This window comes from Dryobates pubescens, chromosome 24 (genome assembly GCF_014839835.1).
Source record: "Dryobates pubescens isolate bDryPub1 chromosome 24, bDryPub1.pri, whole genome shotgun sequence".
Classification (NCBI taxonomy): Eukaryota; Metazoa; Chordata; class Aves; order Piciformes; family Picidae; genus Dryobates; species Dryobates pubescens.
In genome coordinates, this window is record NC_071635.1 from 204683 (window position 1) to 226700 (window position 22018).

At 41.4% G+C, this 22018-nt stretch overlaps 1 protein-coding gene across 2 annotated transcripts in view; it reads left to right on the forward strand.

Moving 5' to 3' along the window:
* Positions 1-22018, forward strand: part of LRBA (LPS responsive beige-like anchor protein) — a 324288-nt gene that overhangs the window by 34980 nt on the left and 267290 nt on the right. For both annotated transcript variants that reach the window (XM_054172464.1, XM_054172465.1), the window contains exons 14-21: positions 1824-1903; positions 4339-4401; positions 6092-6189; positions 9057-9149; positions 10270-10378; positions 10848-10929; positions 13000-13123; positions 13357-13549. In XM_054172464.1, coding sequence (XP_054028439.1) covers positions 1824-1903; positions 4339-4401; positions 6092-6189; positions 9057-9149; positions 10270-10378; positions 10848-10929; positions 13000-13123; positions 13357-13549 — 842 coding nt within the window. The remainder of the gene's footprint in view (positions 1-1823; positions 1904-4338; positions 4402-6091; positions 6190-9056; positions 9150-10269; positions 10379-10847; positions 10930-12999; positions 13124-13356; positions 13550-22018) is intronic.

Below are 22018 nucleotides of genomic sequence, written 5' to 3' on the forward strand. Positions count from 1 at the left end.
TTGTAGCTCTGGTATCTGGCACACAGCTGTGGCAAGGGGAGAGTAACTTGCATCTCTACTCTCCTGTAATGAGGAAAGGTTCTGAAATTTCAGAGGGAGGAGTAGGTGATGAAAGAGAGACGATGTGGTGGGAATGATTGCTCCTTAGAGGTGTCTGACTCCTGCCTCCAGCTTCTGAAAGTGCCCAGTGCTTCCTGTTGAAGATTTTGTAGTATTTTGCATCCTGTAAGGAGCAAAGTGTGTGTTTTTTCCTTTCTTTTTAATGAAGGCATGGATTCTGAACTGATTCATGGAGCTTGAGGCAAGTGCACTTTGTAGGGTAGTCTCACTAACACAGTTTAGTGGCTTATTTTGACTAGACTGGTTATATTGGAAACAACTATACTGTATAAATCCAAACTTACATGAACATTTACATTTGCTAGTTGATCTCCTTGGCCCTGATGATTCAGATGATAGTAACTATGAGCAAATGTAAAAACTATCCCTACAAATGTATCACAGTAACTAAGGTTGGAAGAGACCCCAAGGATCATCAAGTCCAACCTGTTCAAACAGACCTCACAACTAGAGCAAGGCACCAAGTGCCACGTCCAATCTCCCCTTGAACACCTCCAGGGACGGCGACTCCACCACCTCCCTGGGCAGCCCATTCCAATGACGAACGACTCGCTCGGTGAAGAACTTTTTCCTCACCTCGAGTCTAAACCTCCCCTGGCACAGCTTGAGATTGTGTCCCTTTGTTCTGGTGCTGGTTGCCTGGGAGAAGAGACCAACCCCTTCCTGTCTACAACCACCTTTCAGGTAGTTGTAGAGGGCAATGAGGTCACCCCTGATCCTTCTCTTCTCCAGGCTAAACAATCCCAGCTCCCTCAGCCTCTCCTCACAGGGCTGTGCTCAAGGCCTCTCCCCAGCCTTGTTGCCCTTCTCTGGACACCTTCAAGTGTCTCGATGTCCTTCCTAAACTGAGGGGCCCAGAACTGGACACAGGACTCAAGGTGTGGCCTAACCAATGCAGAGTCCAGGGGCACAGTGACCTCCCCGCTCCTGCTGGCCACACTATTCCTAATACAGGCCAGGATGCCATTGGCCCTCTTGGCCACCTGGGCACACTGCTGGCTCATGTTTAGGTGGGTGTCAATCATCACCCCCAGGTCCCTCTCTGTTTGGGAAAGGTCAGTTGCCCTCTGCAGGAAGAAGCTTTGACGTGTGGTTGCACCTCCTTTTTTTAACCTTATCTCTTCTGGGAATGGCTCAGGGTTTGAGTATTTCACATGTTTCAGTCAGTCTGCGCTACACAGGACTGGCAGAAGCAAGTCCTTTTGCCTTTGAGTTAACAAATGAAGCCATGGATGTCAAGGTGATCTTTATATAGCATTGTAAGGGGGATTTATGTTGTGCATGAAGCTAATGAGTAATAATAGCACCGAGTTCCATGAGCTGTAGCAGCAGAGCTTTAAAAACAACTATAAACTGTGGAAATTTGATATCTGGAAATGCTGACAGAATTCTCATCGGTCTTAATCCCTGGATGAAGTTGGTTTGTAGGCATGGCAAGGAAGGGGGAAAATCATCAAAAGAATTTAGAGGCCTTTAGAAAACTGTATTTCAAAAAAGCCTTATCAGAACCTCACTGGTTGGTTGCTAATAAACAGTGACAAAATGTGCTACTGTTCTGTAGGCTGAAGTGGGGGAAAAATAACTTAGAACTGTGCACTCTCCACCTAGAAAATGCCTTTCATTTTTCTTCCTATGAAGATATATACTATGCTAATAACAACTGTTGGTTGGCATTTCGTGTATCTCCTTTTCTTCTTTTGTAGATGGGCCACGACCTACTCAAAAAGAGATTTTATCTCTGCGAGCATTCTTGTTGATGTTTGTTAAACAGCTGGTGATGAAGGTAGGCTAAGTTTGAATTACCATAGCCTAAGTTTCATTTCAGAAAGAAATGCTCCTTAATACAGCCTTTTTTTTTTTATTTTGTAAAGAAGTTGTAACAGGCTAATGCAGTGTGATGGATTAACCTGCCTGTTCCCCCCAACTTCCTCACAGAAGTGAGGAAAAAGTAACATGCAAAAACCCTCTGGGCTGAGATAAAAAGAGTTGAGATAAAGTATTTTACAGAGCAAATGAGGTAATAATAATACAGCGCACAATTACATTAGCTAATAATACAATGCATAATTACCTTAGCTTGGCCTATTTGTAGGGGGTGGGGGAAGCAAACACAGCATAAAGCAGAAGCCAGAGAGCTACCCAAACCCCCACTTGTGTCACTGCTGTCTCCATAGAAGAGAGCCAACACCCCAGTGCAAAACCCAAAAGCAGCACCCAAACCAGGAAGCCTTTCATGTTCCGATCTGAGTTTCAAGCCCCAGAATACCTTGCTCCAGCCAGCACTTTTCCTTTTGAAGCTGACTTGAGGCAGGATGGTTTTGAGTAACGCAGCAAATATCCAGCTTAACCCAGGACATCAGTAAATAGAAATACCACGAAGGGTGCACTTTCTTCTTGTGGCTCTTGTCACAGACAGCAGTGCTAAAGATGCCTTTTCCTCCATTTTAAACTGTTTTTATCAGAAGTGTAACTGTTAAATCATTAACTTAGAAGCATTTGCCACAGAGGGAAGAAGCATTTGTTGTAGGTTTTTTGATAAGAACGGTATCTCCTACATCAGAAGTGCTTAAAGACTTAAAGAGAAACATTTCATAGAATCACAGAATGGTTTGGGTTGGATGGGACCTTAAAGATCATCTAGTTCCAACCCCCGCACCATGAGCAGGGATGCTTCCTACTAGACCAGGTTGTTCAAGGCCTCATCCAACCTGGCTTTCAACACTTCCAGGCTTGGAACCTGGATTTTCAGTGCTTGAATCCTTTTCCTCTCTTCCCCTGTGTTGCTCTTGACTCTTTCTTAAAATTGGATATTCCACAGCTGAAATACCTGGGACAATTTAGCTATCACATTCAGAAAGATTTTAAGTGTTAGTGTAATTATTGTTTATTTTTAAAGTTTGTGTAAGAGATTTCTACCTTGGACAGTTTGGGGCAGAGATTCACAAGAAGAGTAAAAAGCACATCCATTGTAAAAGGTTGATTCTTCTCCGTATGTTCTATTTGTATGCAGTGATGTAAATTTCTTATGGGAAATGAGAGACTTGCTTTTAAAACTAAAAGCCCTAGAAGTGGAGAAGCCTGCATTTCCTTAACCTTGTTCTTAGAGACTATTTGGCTATATTTTATTTTCACCAAAGAAGACCACAAGGCACCATAAATAATTGACATTTTTGCACAGTTACTAGCAGCTGAAGATAGGGTTCTGTAGTGAAAAATAAGCAGTAAGCAGCTGTCAGCATAGCTAACAGGCTTACAATCTAGGTCTACTGTTGAATCCTCTTTGCCACCTTAATTTAATTCTTCTACTAATAGGAAATGCTCAGTTCAAATTGTCTGTGTCAGTTGTGTTACTCTAATAGTTTCATCTGCTCTGTTACTGTCTGGCTTCCTTTTATGCCTGTGTTTGAGTTATAGAATTGTTTTGGTTGGGAAAGACCTCTAAGGTTGTGGAGTCCAAATGTCAACATAACACCACCAGGGCCATTGAATCAAAGTGCCACATCCACACATTTCTCAAGCACCTCCCTGGGCAACCTGTTCCAATCCCTGACCACTCTTGCAGCAAAGAAATTTTTCCTAATCTCCAACCTAAACCTGCCCTGGCACAATTTTGTGTCATTTCCTCTCACTCTCTCACCTGATGCTAAGGAGAAGAGACCGGTCCCCACCTTGCTCCACCCTCCTTTCATGGAATTGTAGAGAGCAATGAGGTCTCCCCTCAGCCTTCTTTTCTCCAGACTAATCACCCGTGGTTCCCTCAGTTGCTCCTCACCAGCCCTATTTTCCAGACCCTTCACCAGCTTTGTTTCCTTTCACTGGACCTGCTCCAGCCCCTAAATGCCCTCCTTGGAATGAGGGCCCCAAAATTGAACCCAGTATTTAAGGTGTGGCCTTGCCAGAGCTTAGTCTAGGGAGACTATCCTATCCCCACTCCTGCTGGCCATACTGTTCCTGATCCAGGCCAGGATGCTGTTGGCCTTCTGGCACACTGCTGGCTGATGTCGAGTTGTCTTTAAGCACTTACATAACCTTTAGTGAGTATTTTGGGGGCAGGGAGAAAGCTATCTTTGATCTCTGAAGCCATTATAGTCCCAAGTGAAAACAAATGTGTCCTGTGGGACTTGCTCTGGGTATCGCCATTGCTTGTAGCGTTGCTCTTTGGGGAACTGCACTTTTGTTCTTGAAAATGATCCTTAAAACCATGATTGTTTTTTAAAGGACTATGGAATAAAAGAAGATGAATTGCAGGCTATCCTCAATTACCTGCTCACTATCCATGAGGTAATTTTTGATTGGGGGGTGTGTGGGAGGAGAGGTTCTGCTGTTTGGTGCTACCAAAGAGTTGGATGTTTTAAAATGTTACCTTCTTGTGTGCCACAGGTTGGCCCTGCAGAGGAAATAGCCAACATTATCCACCTCTTCAGTGCAGTGTGCTAAACTGTCAGTATTCCTGCAGTGATTTAAGTACTGTGTTCAATCTTAGGTTGAAATTCATTAAGCCACTAAGTCAAAAATGGTTTCTTATGTTGTTCTGCAAACCTATTTACCAAGCAGAAAAACAGATGGTGAGGCTGACTTGGGAAAAAAACAAACAGACAAAATCCTGGTTTATGCTGCCTAAGTAATTTTTATTTTCTATTTTTTTAGAAAATCTTGCTTCTTAAATAAAGCAATAAAATTGAAAACATGCATTAAAAAAAAAAAAAAAAAGGTAATGGAATCGAAGAGCCTGCAAGAAAATGTTGGTTACCACTGATACATCTGCATCTTTGTATTTTAGTGCTAGGAAAAGGCACTTTATGCCAGGTGCAACATCAAAGACAAGGGAAATAGAGACATAAATCTACCTGATCTCATCTCTGTAAGGGTGCTTGAAATGGGTAAAATAAGGAATTAATTGAACTACACTTCAAGCAGTATGGATTTTCCTTGTGTTCACTGTTGCTGGTTGCTTCTATCTGGTAGTACCACGGTCAAGTAGTTCGTACATGGAGATGAAAAAATAAGGCTTTTGGTAACATGTAAGGATAAACCCAAAGAGAAGGAGCTTTATTTAGCCTATAGATGTGAAAGTAATATGTTAACTCTTAGCAGTGTGCATGATCAGGTCATCAATAAATGCTGAATCCCACAGAATTAGGTATCGAGTTGTAAAATCAGAAAAACATCGACAACAAAAAGTTTAATTTCTCCCTCTCATGAGCTCATTCATCAGTGGTAGTGTCTGTACTGGAAGGTGAACACAGGTGTTCAGGGGGTGCACAACTAGAGAGAGCATCAGAGGATGTGTTCAGAAGTGTTGGAAAGTGTTGGGGCTTTTTGTGTTTGTTTTTTTTAAATAGGCTTTCATTTTAATACCACAAAGAATGGAAAAAATTGTTTCATTTTGCTACCTTTTAGGCTATTTGTAATTGTAATTAGCTGGGGACAAATGATAAAATGTAGTTTAGGGTCCTTCAGGTTAGTATGGAAACTTTAGTGAGCAGCTTGAATTACCCCTTTTCAGTGTTTCTGTGGCAAGTGATTATTTTTTGTTGTTGTTGTTTGTTTTGGCTTTTTGTTTGTTTTGTTTCTGTTGGGTTTTGTTTGAGGTTTTTTTGGGGGGTGGTGGGATTTTTGGTGGTGTGGTTTTGGATTTTTTGCTTGGACTTTTGTTCTTGTTGTTTGTTGGATTTTTTTTCAGCATTGTGCAGCAGCCTGTGCCTCAGAATGCTCACAGCAGTTTATTTCTAGCTTCTGTGCAGTAGAAGAGGACGAAACACATGAGCGTGTGTGTGGAAGGAAATAGCATAGTCCATTCCTTGTCAAAGGTTTCTATGCCAGACACAGATGTATCACTTTTCACTTGGCAATTCTGCACTTGCTTTCCAAATCTGTAGCTCTTTCGATTCTGACCTGATTGTTTTGGTTATAGTGGATTCTTCTACTGAACGTACATTTGTAACTCAATTTTGTAACTTGTGTTCCACAGGATGACAATCTAATGGATGTCTTACAGTTGCTTGTTGCTCTGATGTCGGAGCATCCCAGCTCTATGATCCCTGCTTTTGATCAGAGGAATGGATTACAGTAAGTTTGGATTTTGTAAGCGAGCAAAAGGAAAACAGCATTTTGATCATACTGTTGCTTGCTAGAATTCCCATGGAATCTTGTTGGTGTTGGAGTCTTAGACTCCTCAATGTGGAGGATTTTTGGGTCCAGGTGCTCTTCAGACAAGAGGTGCTGTTTGATTTAGGATTAATGAGGTCTATTTTTGAATGTTTCTAAGCTGTCAGTCTTTAACAGGGAGTGATTGGTTTGAATTAATCTCTGCATTGATGTTATGTCTCCATCTACTTGCACTTAGTCTTTGGCCTTTCATTCTTACATTTTAGAACAGAAAGTGGGCTGACAAAAATGGGTTTGGATTTCTTCTGATCTTTGTTAGCTTTCTTTCCTTCCTTTAACATGTAAAGCATTATGGGACTTTCACAGAAGAAACCTTTTATTTCTTCAGATTTAGCATGTTGTGATACTGATTGTTCACAATCTGCTTTTCCAAAAGCAAAAAAATACTGTCTAATGCTTTTGGGAGAGAAAAGCAGCAAATTCTACCAACAGTAAAAGCATAAGAGATCAGATATACTGGAGGAAGAATGAAGTTGTGACTCTGATTTTGTCTTACAGCTTTCAGAGGGTGGTCACATTACTGAACTTTTTTACTTTAGAGTGAACTTGCCTGGACATAATGGGTGAAAAAAAAAAATTGAAATAAGCAAACAAATGTAAGAACTATGCCTAGAAGAATACTTGAAGTAGTAATTCTCTCTCTATGTAAAGCAGAGCCTGGTTTCATACATTTCCTTGCACCTCTTGGTTAACCCCTATTTGTACATCTATTTTCCTTCAGTTGCCGTTTCTCAAGGGACAACGTTCACGCAGGTTCATAATTGTTTTCTTCTCTTTTAGTGCTAGGCTGATTTATTTTATTCTATTTTTTAACCCATTTTCTTCAGCTTTGACTTCATTTATATGGTAATGTATTATGCTATGGGAAACTAATAACAACCCTGAATAATAAAGTATTTGACTGTCATGTTGGGTCTCCAGTGCAACATGTTGGGTTTTATTTAACAAGTGGCAGCAGACATGTTGACAAGTCACTATGAATAGTGAGTCCACAGTGAGAAATCCCTTTGTTTTCCTGTCTCAATTGTTCCATTCTTTGCTCCTGTATTGTCTCTGGTCATTCAGTGGGTTGTTTGTGTGCTTATTGATACATCTCCTTGCAACTGTAACACCATATTCTTGACATTTCAGAATCATTTGGCAAAGATTTATAAATATTTCGAGTTTTCTTAATTGAACTTCTAAAAGTAGCTAATGTAATGAAGAAATAGTAAGAGGAATGGAATATTTCTTCTAATAAAGTTTCATACTATTTTGTTGGGACAAGAAAGGAAATGGATTCTGTTGCGTGAATAAACATTGCATCATGGACTTGATAACTGTTTTGGTTCTATAGCTGCTGTGGCTGCAGCTTTTTCCAGGATAAGTTGTTATAGAGAGCTGGTTTATAATCACTTGTGGGTTTTCACATAAATTCTTATCTAGAACTAGGTTTTCCTGTCTTAGTTCAGGTATCCTGGGTAGTTTTTTGAAATACCTAAGTTTTCAGGTATGTTGGAGTGAAGGAATATATAGTACTAGTACTCACTTGTGTGTGTGTGTAGATAAGGGTGAAAAGTTTGAGTAAGTCCTTTCAACCCTTTACAGCTGGCTGATCTGAAGAGTGCTATTGTAACATGGAATATTTTTAGAAAGACTCAATCATAGATATTAGATTTTATATGTTTGTTTTTTTTTAATTTCCCCCCAACAGAGTGATAGGGCTAGGTACCATCTCTTCTGTTCCAATATAATTTTATGGAGCATCAGGAAATGAATCTTTCTGTCTTTCAGAGAGAGCTTAGGAGCCTGTGTAGGTGTAAGCTAAATCTTATTTCACTTATTTCACAAATTCAAAGCTCTGTCACATGCCATGAAGCAGAGCTCGACTAAAATCAGAGTGACATGCTAATAAGCACTTTGCTATCTAACAAGTAAGCAATGAAGGAAATGATAAATATATTTAGGTGTTGTTATTTTGTGGGAGGTGTAGGAGGAACAGAATCGTGCATTTGTTGTTCTTCACATTGACAGGAGGCCAATGCTTGAATTTTTCATTTTAAAAAAGATTAAGCTTTAATAAATGTTTGAGAAGTTAGGATTAAACACTAGTCTGGTTTCTTGTTATTTCAAGAGTAGAAAGCATGGATAGATGTGATGAGACCTGTGTGCAGCACTATGAATTGCTCATGTTAAATATGTTTAAGGTTAGTGGACACTTCTCACTGCAAGACTGTACTTCCAGTTGTTGATTCATGTACTTACACTGGCACTTTCCTTGTTCTGTTTGTTACAACCTCATTTTCTTTCTTGGGAGAACTTCAGCTAGAACTGATTAAATTGCACTTAGTTTAGCCTAGCACTTCACAACAGACATGCCCCACACTCGCTTCTTAAACCTTGAGGGAGAATCATAAGTGCTTGTAGAGCGTAATGATGAGGAGGTAAAGAGCAGGAACCAGTGGAGGTGAAATGCGAATGCCTCCTGACTTCGTGTCTCCTTCACTACCTCTTCATGGAGCAGCAGCATGCACAGATGTCAAATATTAGTGCTAGTAATCAATTTCCTTCCCTATATGGCTATTTCTATCCAGCCACGTTTATACTACAACAACTGCTTGTTAGTTTTCTGGATGAACAGAAATGTTACGCTTTTTCTTTTTTGTTGGTAGTCTTATTAATAGCTATTCTTCAAAATACTTTTGCAGTCTCCTGCAGTTAATGGGTCATCGCAAAAATAATCTGTGCATTTCAATTCTTTCAGGAAGCCTTGTCTTTTCTCCACTTAGGGTTGTCTACAAGCTTTTGGCATCACAAAGTGAAGGCATCAGAGTGCAAGCTCTTAAAGTGATGGGATATTTCTTAAAGCATCTTGCTCCAAAGTAAGTATTAGGTTAGTTTTCAAAACAAACTCTCTCAAAAAGAGGAGGACAATGTACCTATCGCAACCTATGTTTTATCATGTGTATTTATTATTTGGTGTGTATATCTACATGAAAGGGGGCCTACAAAGAGAGCTGGGGAGGGACTTTTTACAAGGGCTTGTTGTAATAGGGCAGGGGGGCGTGGCTTTCAGCTGGAAGAGGGGAGATTTAGACTGGAGATTAGAAAGGAGCTCTTTGCAGTGAGGATGGTGAGACCACTGGCACAGGTTGGCCAGGGAGATTCTGGATGCCAGGCTGGATGGGACCTTGAGCAACCTGGGCTGGTGGAAGGTGTCCGTGCTCATGGCGGAGGGGTGGAATTAGATGGTCCTTACAGTCCCTGCCAAACCATTCTATGATTCTATGTTTGTAAAGTGAAAAAAAAAAAAAAAGAAGCTGTATTGGGAGCTAATCACTAAATATGCTTCACTGAAGAGGATCTGCTGTTTTTTCAAGTACCTTTTGGTTGGTTTGTCATTAATACATTTCTGATGTGTTGGACTTGCTTGTCATGGGCCAACTCATGTCCAGGTGTTACCAAGTCCTTACCAAGGTCATTTAATGCCTACTTGCAGGATGGCTGCCTGATTTTTCAAGTAGTCATTTTTCCTTAATTCTAGAGAAATTAGAAGCAAGAATGAGGGTGGTGAGATTGAACTCCATGTTAATTACTGAGAACTAAATTTACTGTGCCTTCAGGTGACTCCAAGTATAGATAACTCTTGAGATCGCTGCTTGTGGTGGCATTTTTGAGTGAAATGAGGACAAAGATGCCCTTTACTTAGTGGTCATCACAAAATCCCTATGGGTGTGTTTCAGCTTTTTGGGCCCAGGGGTGAGCAGACTGCATTTACGGAAGAAAGTTAGCTGTCTTCTGTTTGTCTTCAGGGAATGACTTGTCCTTTCAGAGCTTGGATCCTTGCCCTTTTCCTTAACCAAAAGTGAAAGCCTTGAGGAACAAAAAAAAAGAGAAAGATGTTTCCAGGGATACCATATTTCTTGAGGCAGAGTTTTTAAACTTCCCTGCCTAAAGCAAGTTGAATACATAAGTTTATTTTATCTTTCTGTATTGTTTTAGGAGAAAAGCTGAAGTCATGCTTGGACATGGATTGTTCTCTTTGTTGGCTGAAAGGCTGATGCTTCAGACAAGTTTAATCACCATGACCACGTACAATGTCCTATTTGAGGTAGTAATATGCTGTAGTTAGGATCCAATCTTCCTGATTACTTGTAAGACCTTGTTAGAAAATTGCTTGCATATTTGTTCTGATGTGTTCCAGATGACATTAAACCTTAGCATAGTACAGCTGAGAAATTTCACTCTTTGGAGATTGATTCCCCCCACCTCGGCCTTCCTTCCCTTAACTTGGTTATTTTCATGATGAATAATTACAGATAATGAGGAACCTGAATATCTCAAGCAGACACTCATATACATGGAATTTTTTTACAGCATGATCTTGCCTTATGATGATTGTTTTGATCCAGGTTTCGCTTCCAGTGTATGATAAAGGGAAAACAAACATGGATGAAATAAATTATCAAGAAAGATAAAGAGAACAAGTTGATTCATGTTCATTATTTCACCATGGTTCTGATGGTGCTGTATGAAGGATGTCTCTGTGAACATTGATGTGACATCTTCTCTCTTTCTAGATTCTGACAGAACAGATTTGCACTCAAGTGATCCATAAACAGCATCCTGACTCAGATTCAACAGTGAAGATACAAAACCCTCGTAAGAATAACATGCACTTCTAAATGCTACCATAAGAAAAGTCTGCTCTGTAAAAAAGGAACGTGGGAAAGCTCATTAACTACATTCATCAGTCTTAATCCTGATCTGAGCTTTATGTTGTCTTCCATACCAAATGAAAGATACTATGCATTTAGTTGGAATGATATAGTATGTATGTCTGCGTAACTTTTGGAAAGCCTTCTTGTGTGTCTAAATGTGTCTGTAATTCACAACTTGCCCTTTTTGGCTGTGTAGTCTTGTTATGGAATGGTTGTTCAGCATGTGCATGCACAGGATACTTTGATTTAATACATGTTAAAGGTCCAGCAAAATTCTGATTGCAATATTTAGTGACGTCAGACTAAATTACCTAAAATATTGGAAACAGCCTTCATCTTAAGATACATTCAGTATGACTGCGCTGGATGGGAAGTAGGAGAAATGTATCTGCTCATTGTTTTGGTTAGATTGCTTTGTGAGTAATACCTTGATAGGAAATGTTAGATGTCTTTTGAACTGTAGATAAAATACTGACCTCCTTTCCTGGATTAGATGCTTTGCATATAACACAAGTAGTTAGGATAACTTTGGGAGTTATGTTTTTTTTGGAAAAGTAATAGCTTTTTTCACTTTCATATCAGCTTTGTCATTAAATGTAGGCCATAGCTGTGGGCTTGCTTCATGTGGAAAGTGAGGGTAGAGAAAGGAAAGCAAAGCAGATAGGAAAGAAATCTGGTTGCAACGTGCTATTGGCCTTCTGGTAAAGCTGTATAGAGCAAGAAATGTGAGGAGAGTTCTGTTAACTTTCTCCTAAGGTTTTTGAAGTTGGCAGTCACTGCTGTGGTTAACAGATTATTTGTAGTGTGAGGTAAGAGTCTGGAATTATCTAGGTCTAAAAGGAAGAGTGACTTCTAGAGAGCTTCATTAACCTGTGTACTCCGCTCTGGTGAGACCCCCACCTGGAGTCCTGTGTTCAGCTCTCGAGCTCCTGATGCTAGAAGGAAATGGAACTGTTAGTGCAGGTTCAGAGCAGCCCACAAAGATGACCTTAGAGCTGGGCCACCTCTTCTATAAAGACAGGCTGAGAGTTGTGTCGGTTCAGCCTGGAGAAGAGAAGGCTCCAGGGAGACCTTAGAGCAGCCTTCCAGGATTTGAAGGGGGTCACAGGAGGGACTTTTGACAAGTTCATGGAGTGACCGGACACGGGGTAGTGGCTTCAGACTGGAAGAAGCTGGATTTAGATGAGATAGTAGGAATTTATCTTTTTAAAGAAATTGTGCAACAAGGTAAACTGACACTGTCAGAGTGACTGATCATATTGTGCTTAAGATTTAGAAAGTTAATTAAAACAAACCAAAAAACCCAAACCCACCACAAAAAATACAAGACCAGTGACTGTCACACTGCTCCAAAAGGTGGAATGTATCCACAATATAATTGTCTCCTAGAAATTCAGAAACCGTTATGCTCATAGAATGGCCTGGGTTGGAAGGGACCTCCAAAGGTCATCCAATCCAATCCCTTCTGCAGTAAGCAGGGACATCCTCAACTAGATGGTTGCCCAGAGCCCTCTTGAGCCTCACCTTGAGTATCTCCAAGGATTGGGCCGAAACCACCTCCCTGGGCAACCTGTTCCAGTCATAAGAGAGGACATTTTATATCAGGAAGATTTTCATCCCCTTTCTCAAACTTTTTTTGTGTAACAGAACTTGTGGAATACAATCAGAAGTTGTTCATGTTCTTTGAAAGTTCAGAACTAATGCAGAGCAAAACGTGTGCATGTTTCTCATCTGTTGATTTGATAACGGATGTATTGCCTTGTGAACGTATAAGAAGGTTTTTCAAAGTGAAAATCAGAACAGTTAAACTTGGATTCCTTCTTCAGCTGTTTGACGGTGACCAGGTTTGAGAGGTCTTGGACGGAGAGATTTGTCTTAGCTAAACCTCCTCGAACAGAGACGCATTCAACTATTTTTGTAGTGTTCCTTTTTATGGGGCCACATTAGAAGATGTCCTGTATGTTATGCTATGCTTAGTACTAATATTTCTTACTTGTGAACTGATTTACAGAGATTTTGAAGGTTATCGCAATCCTGCTGCGTAATTCTCCACAGTGCCCAGAAACTCTGGAGGTTCGGAGAGCCTTTCTTTCAGATATGATTAAACTTTTTAATAACAGCAGAGAGAACAGGAGGTAAGACAGCTTGCTAAATGTACATAAACTAAGTAACAAGGCCTCTTAGTAAATTAGAGACAGTAAGCTGAGACAGCTTCATTGCTGTTCAGCAAATTCCATACTCTAGTCTTCAGTATGTAAATTTAGAGAAGTTTTCTCGTAGGAGTTGTTTTAAACGTTTTCAATCCCTGACTCACTGGATATTTCTAAGATTTTGAAATCTGATTAAATAGTGCACATGTATTTTGCAGGAGTTTGCTGCAGTGCTCTGTCTGGCAGGAGTGGATGCTTTCCCTTTGCTGTTTCAACCCCAAGAACTCTGAGGAACAGAAGATAACTGAGATGGTGTACACCATATTTCGAATTCTGCTCTACCATGCAATCAAGTATGAGTGGGGTGGCTGGCGTGTATGGGTGGACACACTGTCCATCACACATTCAAAGGTAAGCCAAATAGTTGGGCAGTTTTGTTGCACTGCGTGATTAGGGTTAAAGCCTTAAAGTGCTGTCTCATAGTGAGATAGTCTTGGAGATCAGCAGTTAACTAAAAGCCCAGTGTTACATCCAGTACCTGGAGGGGGCTACAGGAAAGCTGGGGAGGGATGACTTAGAAGGGCCTGTGGTGATAGGGCAAGGGATGATGGTTTTAAACTAGAGCAGGGTTAGATTTTAGGTTGGACGTTAGAGAGAAGCTCTTCACTGTGAGAGTGGTGAGATGCTGGAACATGCTGCCCAAATAAGTTGTGGATGCCTAATCCCTGGAAGTGTTTAAGACCAGGCTAGATGAGCAAACCTGGTCTAGTGGGAGGTGTCCTTGCCCATAGCAGGGAGGGGTTTGGAACTAATTGATCTTTTAAGGTTTCTTCCAACTCAAGTCATTCTGTGTTTGCCAAAATACCTGTAACTGAGCATAACTTAAAACATTTGCCAGTTAAGTGTTAATTTTGTTGTTGACACCAATCAAATTGTGATGGAGAAAGTGGTAGGTATTTTTAAGAGAGGACAATTTCTGGGAGATTTCAGTCCTGGCTTTGCCTTTACTGGCACAAACACAAGGTGGCGCAAGGTGCCTTCATAAAAACGCTTTTGGGTACCATCAAAAACCAAACCACAAAAAGGCAAAGAAATTAAAGACAGAAGCTTCAGCTGTTAGGCTGTCGTGGAACACAGCGGGAGAAGGCAAGTGCTTGCAGTATGAACGAGGCCATTATCTTTCATTATTCTTCTGACTTTTTGTTGTTACAACCAGAGTTCTAGCGTAGAAGTTACCAGTTGAATTTCCAGCAAGGCACAGCAGCATAAAAGGTTATTGCCCTGTTTTATTCTAAACAAAAGAGTAAGGCCAGGGTGAGCCTTCTAATGACTTTATCCAACATGCTTATGATTAAATTATATGTTTCTAAATGTGTGCAACTTAATGGTGCCAAGTAAGACATCTGGGAATCCTGGAGATCACTTTATGATTCTAAGGAGTTGGTAGTGTTGCTGAGGACCTTGGTTCTAAGGAGTTGGTGGTGGTTCAATTAGCAGACAGCAAGAATATTGTGACTTTGCAGCTCAGTTAATTGATCCCATTCATAGCTTGATGGTGGGTTATTGGGCTGCAGGGAGATGAATGTAGTAATCTGTGCAAGAAAAATGTGTGAAACAGTACCATTAAATAGTCACTTAGCTAGATGGAATCCAGGTGCAAAGAAACCAGGGCCAAATTTTAATCCTTACAGAGATCACATTTTAGTTCTTAGAATCATAGGATTCACTGGATTGGAAGGGAATTGAGATTTTCTTAATCTTCCTTTGTGTTGGCTCTGCAGTCTTCAAAAATTCTGCTTCCCCTCTTTCCCCCAAGATGCAGAGAGCATGAGTGGAGTAGAAGGTATAAGGGCAAGCTGAAACCAGAGTAAAGATCCCTACTCTGCTGTTGGAGAAACTGGTATCACGTAAAACATTTGTGTCATTCTGGGAACTGCTGGGTAGCTGTCCCTGGGGAAAGATGGAGACATGAGTGAAGGAAGACTACCTATATAACCCTGTTGTGCAGAGCTTTGGTGTATTGAATTTCAGATTTACCTAGCACGTTGTTTTCTCAGCTGTATTTCTGTTCTTAAGACTCTTTTTGTAAGATAATGTAATGGTGGAAATCTCATTCGGTTTCAACATCAAAATGATTCTATAGATTTTTTTTGTCGTTATCTTCAATGGCTTGATGTGGCTGTTCAATGGTCTAGAGTTCAGAGAAGACAACCCAAGATTTTAATGTGAGACCAGGGCCACATGTTAGTAAACCCCCCCCACCCCCCCAATTCTGGAAAATACCAAAAATGAGGTACAGGTGATCACAGAATGGTTGGAGTCAGAAATGACCTCTGGAAATCATCCAGTCCAACTTCCCTACAAAAGCAGGGTCACCCAGAGCAGGTTGCCTAGGATCCCAGTGTTCAGGTGGGTTTGGAATCCCTCCAGAGCAGCAGACTACACAGCCTCTCTGGGCAGTCTGCTCCAGGGATCTGGCACCCTCAGAGTGGAGTCATTTTCCACATTTAGGTGGAACCTAACCCTGAGGTTCTAGTTTGTACCTCTTGGCCTTTGTCCTGCCGCTGGGCACCAATGAAAAGATCTCAGCCTCATCCTCCTGACCTCCACCCTTTAGCTCTTGCCAAGCACTGAGAAGATCACCTCTCAATCTGCTCTTCTCCAGGCTAAACAGCCTTTCCCCTCTCAGAGATGCTCCAGTCCCCCCCAGCATCTTTGTGGCCTCTATTGGGCTCTCTCCAGTAGTTCCCTGTTTCTCCTGAACTGGAGAGCCCAGAACTGGATATAACACTCTGTTTGATCTTTCAATAAATAATACATGCAATTTATAGCTAGCAATGTAAAGCTAGAGGGTGTCTTCTGTCATGGGAAAAACTTTGTGGTCAGCCACTTGAAAATGTCCTTGAGAACTGATATTAATATCTAATGGTCATCTGTCTTACACCAATATTGAGTTTCATATTAGAATCATAGAATGGTTTGACTTGAAAGGGACCTTAAAGATCATCTAGTTCCAACCCCCTGCCGTGGGCAGGAACACCTCCTACTAGCCCAGCTTACTTAAGGCCCCACCCAGCCTGACTTTCAAGCCTTCCAGGCTTGGAGCCTCTGCAACTTTTCTGAGAAACCTGTGCCAGTGCCTCACCACCCTCATGGGCAAGAATTTCTTCCCAATGTCTAATCTAAATCAAACTACTTAGAGTTTAAAGCTATTACCCCTTGTTCTGTCACTCCATACCTTTGTCAGAAGTCCCTCTACAGCAATCCTGGAGGCCCTCTTAAAATCATGGAAGTTTCTGAGGTCTCCCTGCAGCCTTCTCTTCTCCAGGCTGAACAGCCCCAGCTCTCAGCCTGTCTTCATAGCAGAGGTGCTCCAGCCTCATGTGTCATCTTGGTGGCCTCCTCTGGACCTGCTCTAACACTTCCATGTCCTTCTTTTGTGGGGGATCCAGCACTGCAGGTGGGATCTCAGCAGAGGGGAGCAGAAGGGCAGAATCCCTTCCCTTCACCTGCTGCCCACACTGATGGGGATTCAGCCCAGGACATGATTGGTTTCTGGGCTGGGAGCTGATGTTGCCAGCTCATATTGAGCTTCTTATCATCCAGCACCCCCAAGTCCTTCTGCCAGTGTAGGCATAATTCAGTGGGCAAATCGTTTGATGCTAAGTGCATCTCATGTGGTTTTGATTTCCAGCATGCTTTCAAAGTAATGTGGGCATTATGGGGACAAAAATATTTCCCTAACATCAGGAAGAGAATAACCAATTTGTGTTTTCATTATTCCATCTCTAATTGTATTGGGTTACTGCTTTTTTTTCCTTTTTACAGCCCTTTGCACCATTCTTGCCACTAATTTATAACACCCTTCTATGATAAAGAACCAGTACATAAAGGACTAGTGTTACAGAATTGGATAGGTTTTGCAGAGCTACATATCAAGATACATGCAGCTGCTATAAAAAGCCAAAGAAACTCAATTGCAATTTTATTGTCCAGTTTGATAGATTTCCTGCCACCTTTCTAGCAGGAAGGCTGTTTGTCACTGTAACCCTCTCCTCTAACAGCTGCACAATGCTCCATAAGCAGCAAGGGCTTTGCTAGCATAATGACCCTGCCTTGGTTTCCTTGCACTTGGAATTAGTAAAGTGTGTGTCACCTTTAGAAAGCCAGATGTCTCACTAGTACCTATTTTGCTCATTTCCGTCATTTCCATACCATGTTTTTTGGATGTTTTCCAAATGCTAGCACGGTGTGTGTTTGGTCTGTGGCTTCTAGTTCAATGGAATTGTTAATGAAAAAAAACACAAACCACAACTCTGGATTGTTCTAACAGCCAGTGTTCAATTTATGAAAGTATGTAAGAACTTGTTTTGGTCAATTTTTTCATTGTCCAGACCTTAGATTTGTTCTTTCTAGCCATGTTTGATCTGTCTAGACCTGCTAGAGCAGCCTTCTGGTACCTGAAGAAAGCCTACAAGAAGGCTGGGGAGGGCCTTTTTACAAAAGCTTGTAGTGACAGGGAGTGGCTTTGATCTTTGTACTGGAGATTAGGAAGAAATTAGGATGGGTGAGACGCTGGAACAGGTTGCCCAGGTAGGTTGTGGAGTCTCCATCTCTGGAAGCATTCAAAACCCTGCTGGATGTGTTCCTGTGTGACATCTTTAGATGATCCTGACTTGGCAGGGTCAGTCTCCAGAGATCCCTTCCAACCCCTGCCATTCTGTGTGACAGTTTAAAAGCTGAGAGCAGTGAATGTGGCTCAGTAGGTTTAGAAAGTAGCAGGCCATCAGGATCTCTTGAGTCCAAATCCCATTGGCTTCTGTGACTTGCAGACAACTGGTCTGTTTTCATTTTTTCTCCCTATCTTGAAGAAGGGCAGGTCCTCATACCAGGTCCTGGTATGTGCAGGTATTTTTAGTTCTAGGCCATTTTTGAGGCTTCACATGTTGTTTAGTCCTCTGAAAACTGTCTATGTATTATCCTGAGGGGAAGCTAAGAAGGTACAACAGCAGGTTTTTGGTTTTCAGTTGTGTGATGAAGCAAAGCTGAGGGAGATGCAAATTCAGTAGCACACTTGAAATTCCTAAACATGGAGTTCATTCTTATGGTATAAATAGTTATTTGTAAAGAAATATTGCTTATTCTAAATAGAAACTGTTCTCAAGGGCATCACCTGACTTAGGGAGAGCAAAGGGAACTTGTAGACTCAAATGTGCAGACTCCTTTCAAGATGCGTACCCTCCAAGATACGTAGTTATGACACAATCCTTCACCTTTTCTAGGTGTTTCCTTCTTTTCCAGTAGGTCTGTGGGAAAGCTTTTTCTGAGTCATCAGAATAGATGGAATGGGGCCCCAACCACATGCCTGGGAACCTGTTCCAGTGTTTCACTACCCTCATGGTAAAGAACTTGTTCCTAACATCCAGTCTAAATCTGCCCTTCTCTAGTTTGAAGCCATTGCCCTGGTCCTGTCCCTGCAGGCCTTTGCAAACAGTCTTTCTCCATGCTTCTTGTAGCCCCCTTCAGGTACTGGCAGGCTGCTATTTGGTCTTCCCAGAACTTCCTCTTCTCCAGGCTGAACACCACCAGCTCCCTCAGCCTGCCCTTGCAGCAGAGGTGCTCCAGCTCCCTGATCATTTTTGTGGCCTTCTCTGGACTTGCTTCATTAGGTCCATGTCCTGTCTGCCTGATATTCCTTTCCTTTCTCTGCACACCAAAATTGCCCACTTGATAATGAAAAAGAGGGACAAAGTCTTAACGTATAGGTAAAATATTTTCCCTGTGTTCTTTCATGCAAATGTCAATCATCTTAACCTTTTTCAGTGCTGCGTGCTGATTTTTCTCTTTGGCAATTAGTAAATGTTGGATGTCAAATTAAGTTGGAATTAATGGCAGAGGCAAATGTTGCCATTATTAGCACACAAGTGTCTTTAACTAGTAGTGCGTAGAGATGCGCTCTGAGCGTTGCAAACAGCTATGGATTAGCCATCAAATGTTGGGGAAAATTAATGATCGGCCTTTTAGCTCCCTAATTTACAACAATTTCTAGTAATTAATTTTGTATTAACAGCTTTACAGCTGCAAATGCCTTAAGGAAAATAAAAAATGACTCGACTTAAGTACATTTGAGGTTCTTCAAGCTAACAATTGTCTCATAAATTGTTGTGTGCTTGTGCAACCTAATGATTAATCTTTAATATGTTTCCATGCTGTTTCTGTCTGTGTGCTTAATGATCATAATTTCTACTTAATTTTGCCTTTTTGTTGATACTGTTTTAGTTAACCTTTAGGTGTTTTCTTCATAGGATGTGTTGTTTGGAGGAGAGAGTTCTTCCCAGAAAGAGTAATTTGCCATTGGAATGTGCTGCCCAGGGAGGTGGTGGAGTCACCGTCCCTGGAGGTGTTCAAAAAAGGATTGGACGTGGCACTTGGTGCCATGGTTTAGTTGTCATGAGGTGTTGGGTGACAGGATGGACTTGATGATCTCTGAGGTCTTTTCCAACCTTATTGATTCTATGCTTCTCTGATATCAGTTGACCCTTACAGTCATGTGCTTTGTGAACTGGTGTGTTTTATAGATGACATCTCATGCAGGAGAAGTGTGGGGGAAGAAGTGCACACTGCCTTGATTGTAGCACCACTAGTTCTTAGTTTCCTGTCAAAGCAAATTGCAAATTAATTCAGTGAGCAGAACTCTTCATGCAGCCTTGAAGAAAAGCTGGGTTTACAGACCAGTATTTCTTCTATTTACTGTCTTTTGTATACAAATAAGAAAATTCCAAACTCCAGATGCGTGTTTGAGAGAGACTGGTTCAGGTAGTCTGTGTAGTATTCACAGAATCCCAGAATGCCAGGTGGGAAGGGACCCCAAGGATCATCTGGTCCAACCTTTCTAAGGCCACAGTAGAGTTGAAATGAGGTGGCCCAGCACCCTGTCAAGCTGAGTCTTAAAACTGTCCAATATAGGGGACCCCACTGCTTCCCTTGGGAGATGATTCCAATGTCTGACTGTTCTCATGGAGAAACATTTCCTTCTGCAGTCCAATGGGAATCTCCCCAGCAGTAACTTGTCCCCATCACTCCTTGTCTTTTCCATGGCATTCCTTGTCAAAAGGGAGTCTCCATCCTCCTGGTAGCCACCCTTTATGTGCTGGTCCATGGTTATAAGGTGTCCCTTAAACCTTCTCTTCTCAGAGCTGAACAAACCCAGTGCTCTCAGGCTTCCTTCATGCAGCAGGTCTTCCAGTCCTCTGATCATTCTTCTGGCTGTCCTCTGGAGGCTTCCCAGCCTGTCTGCATCTTTTTTGTACAGCACATTTGTGTGTTGCTCTTTTAATTTGGCTGTTATTTGAAGGGCAGTACTTAATCACAGAGTCACAGAATGGTAGGGTTGGAAAGAACCTCTGGAGATGAGTCTATCCTTCCAGCCAAAGCAGGGTCACCTAGGGCAAACTGCACAGGAACATGTCCCAGGTGTGTTTTGAAAGTCTCTGGAGGAGTCTATAACCTCTCTGGGCAGCCTGCTCTGGGGCTCTGCTACTCTTACATCTAAGAAGTTTTTCCTCTTGCTGAGGCGGAATTTCCTGCGTTCCAGTTTGTCTGTTGCCCCTGCTCCTGTTGCTGGGCACCAGTGAAAAGAGCCTGACACCTTCTTGTCACCCATCCTACAGATATTTGTAAACATTCATAAGACTCACTTTCAGCCTTCTCCTCTCCAAGACTAACCAGCCCCAGGTCTCTCAGCCTTTTCTCATCAGACAGATGTTTCAGCCCCTTCATCATCCTTGTAGCCTCTGTGGTACTCTCTCCAGTACCCTGTCCCTCTTGAACTGGGTTGCCCCGAAGCAGACACAGTATTCCAGATATGGTCTCTCCAGAGCAGAGGGGAATAGAAACCTTCTTTTGACCCGCTGGCCACACTCTTCTGAATGTACATCAGGAGACCATTGTCCCATGGATAACTTATTGTCCACCAGGACTCCGAGGTCCTTCTTAGATGAGATAAAAAAATGTTCCCTTAGAGATGTAGTAAAATTTGCTCTGCCTTGTCTATGGAAAGTGTTTTTGATAAAGAAAATGGTTTTAAAAAAAGAAAACCCTCAGCTGTAGCTGCTACCTTGGGAAATTGTGGAGAACTAAGCTTATAGATAAACAAACACCTCTGTTACAGAAGATAAATTTAAATCCTAAATAGAAAGGTATAAATAAACTAGATTGAGTGACAGTGTAATAAAAACTTCAGTTAGTCTAGTGGGATTTTCTTCTATCACGTAGCTATTTATTTGGGCAAATGAATTATATCAGTATGTATATAAAGAATTTTTCTCTTTGCAGTTTTGTATACTTAAAACCATAACAATTTCTTTCATCTATCCATAGGAATCACTTCAATCAGATTTTTTATGTGCCTTTCAGACTAGCTGAATAGCATTCACCAGAGGAAGGTACATTGCTGGCTCATGGGCAACTTGTCCACCAGCACTCCCAGGTCCTTCTGTGTGGAGCTGCTTTCCAGCAGGTCAGCCCCTCACCTGTACTGGTGAAGGGTTTTTTTTGTCCCCAGGGCAGGACTCTACAAATAATTAGATATCTCTAATTACAGATGAGTGTAATTAACCTAGGGAATAATACAAGTGTTAATTATAAATATTAAACTTGGAGGATTTTCACTTCTTTTACTATAAGTGATCTTTAAAGCTATGAGTACTTCTAGTAAACTTTTGATTTTTGGTTGTCAGGATCAGCCTAGGGCTTTTGTACTCTGATGTTCATTTATTTAATATTATTTTCTTCTTTTTGGCTAGGTATAAGAGGCACACCTAAGGAAAATTTGCTCCCAGTTGAAGTGGGCTCCAATGAGAAATTTTTTATTTTTATAAT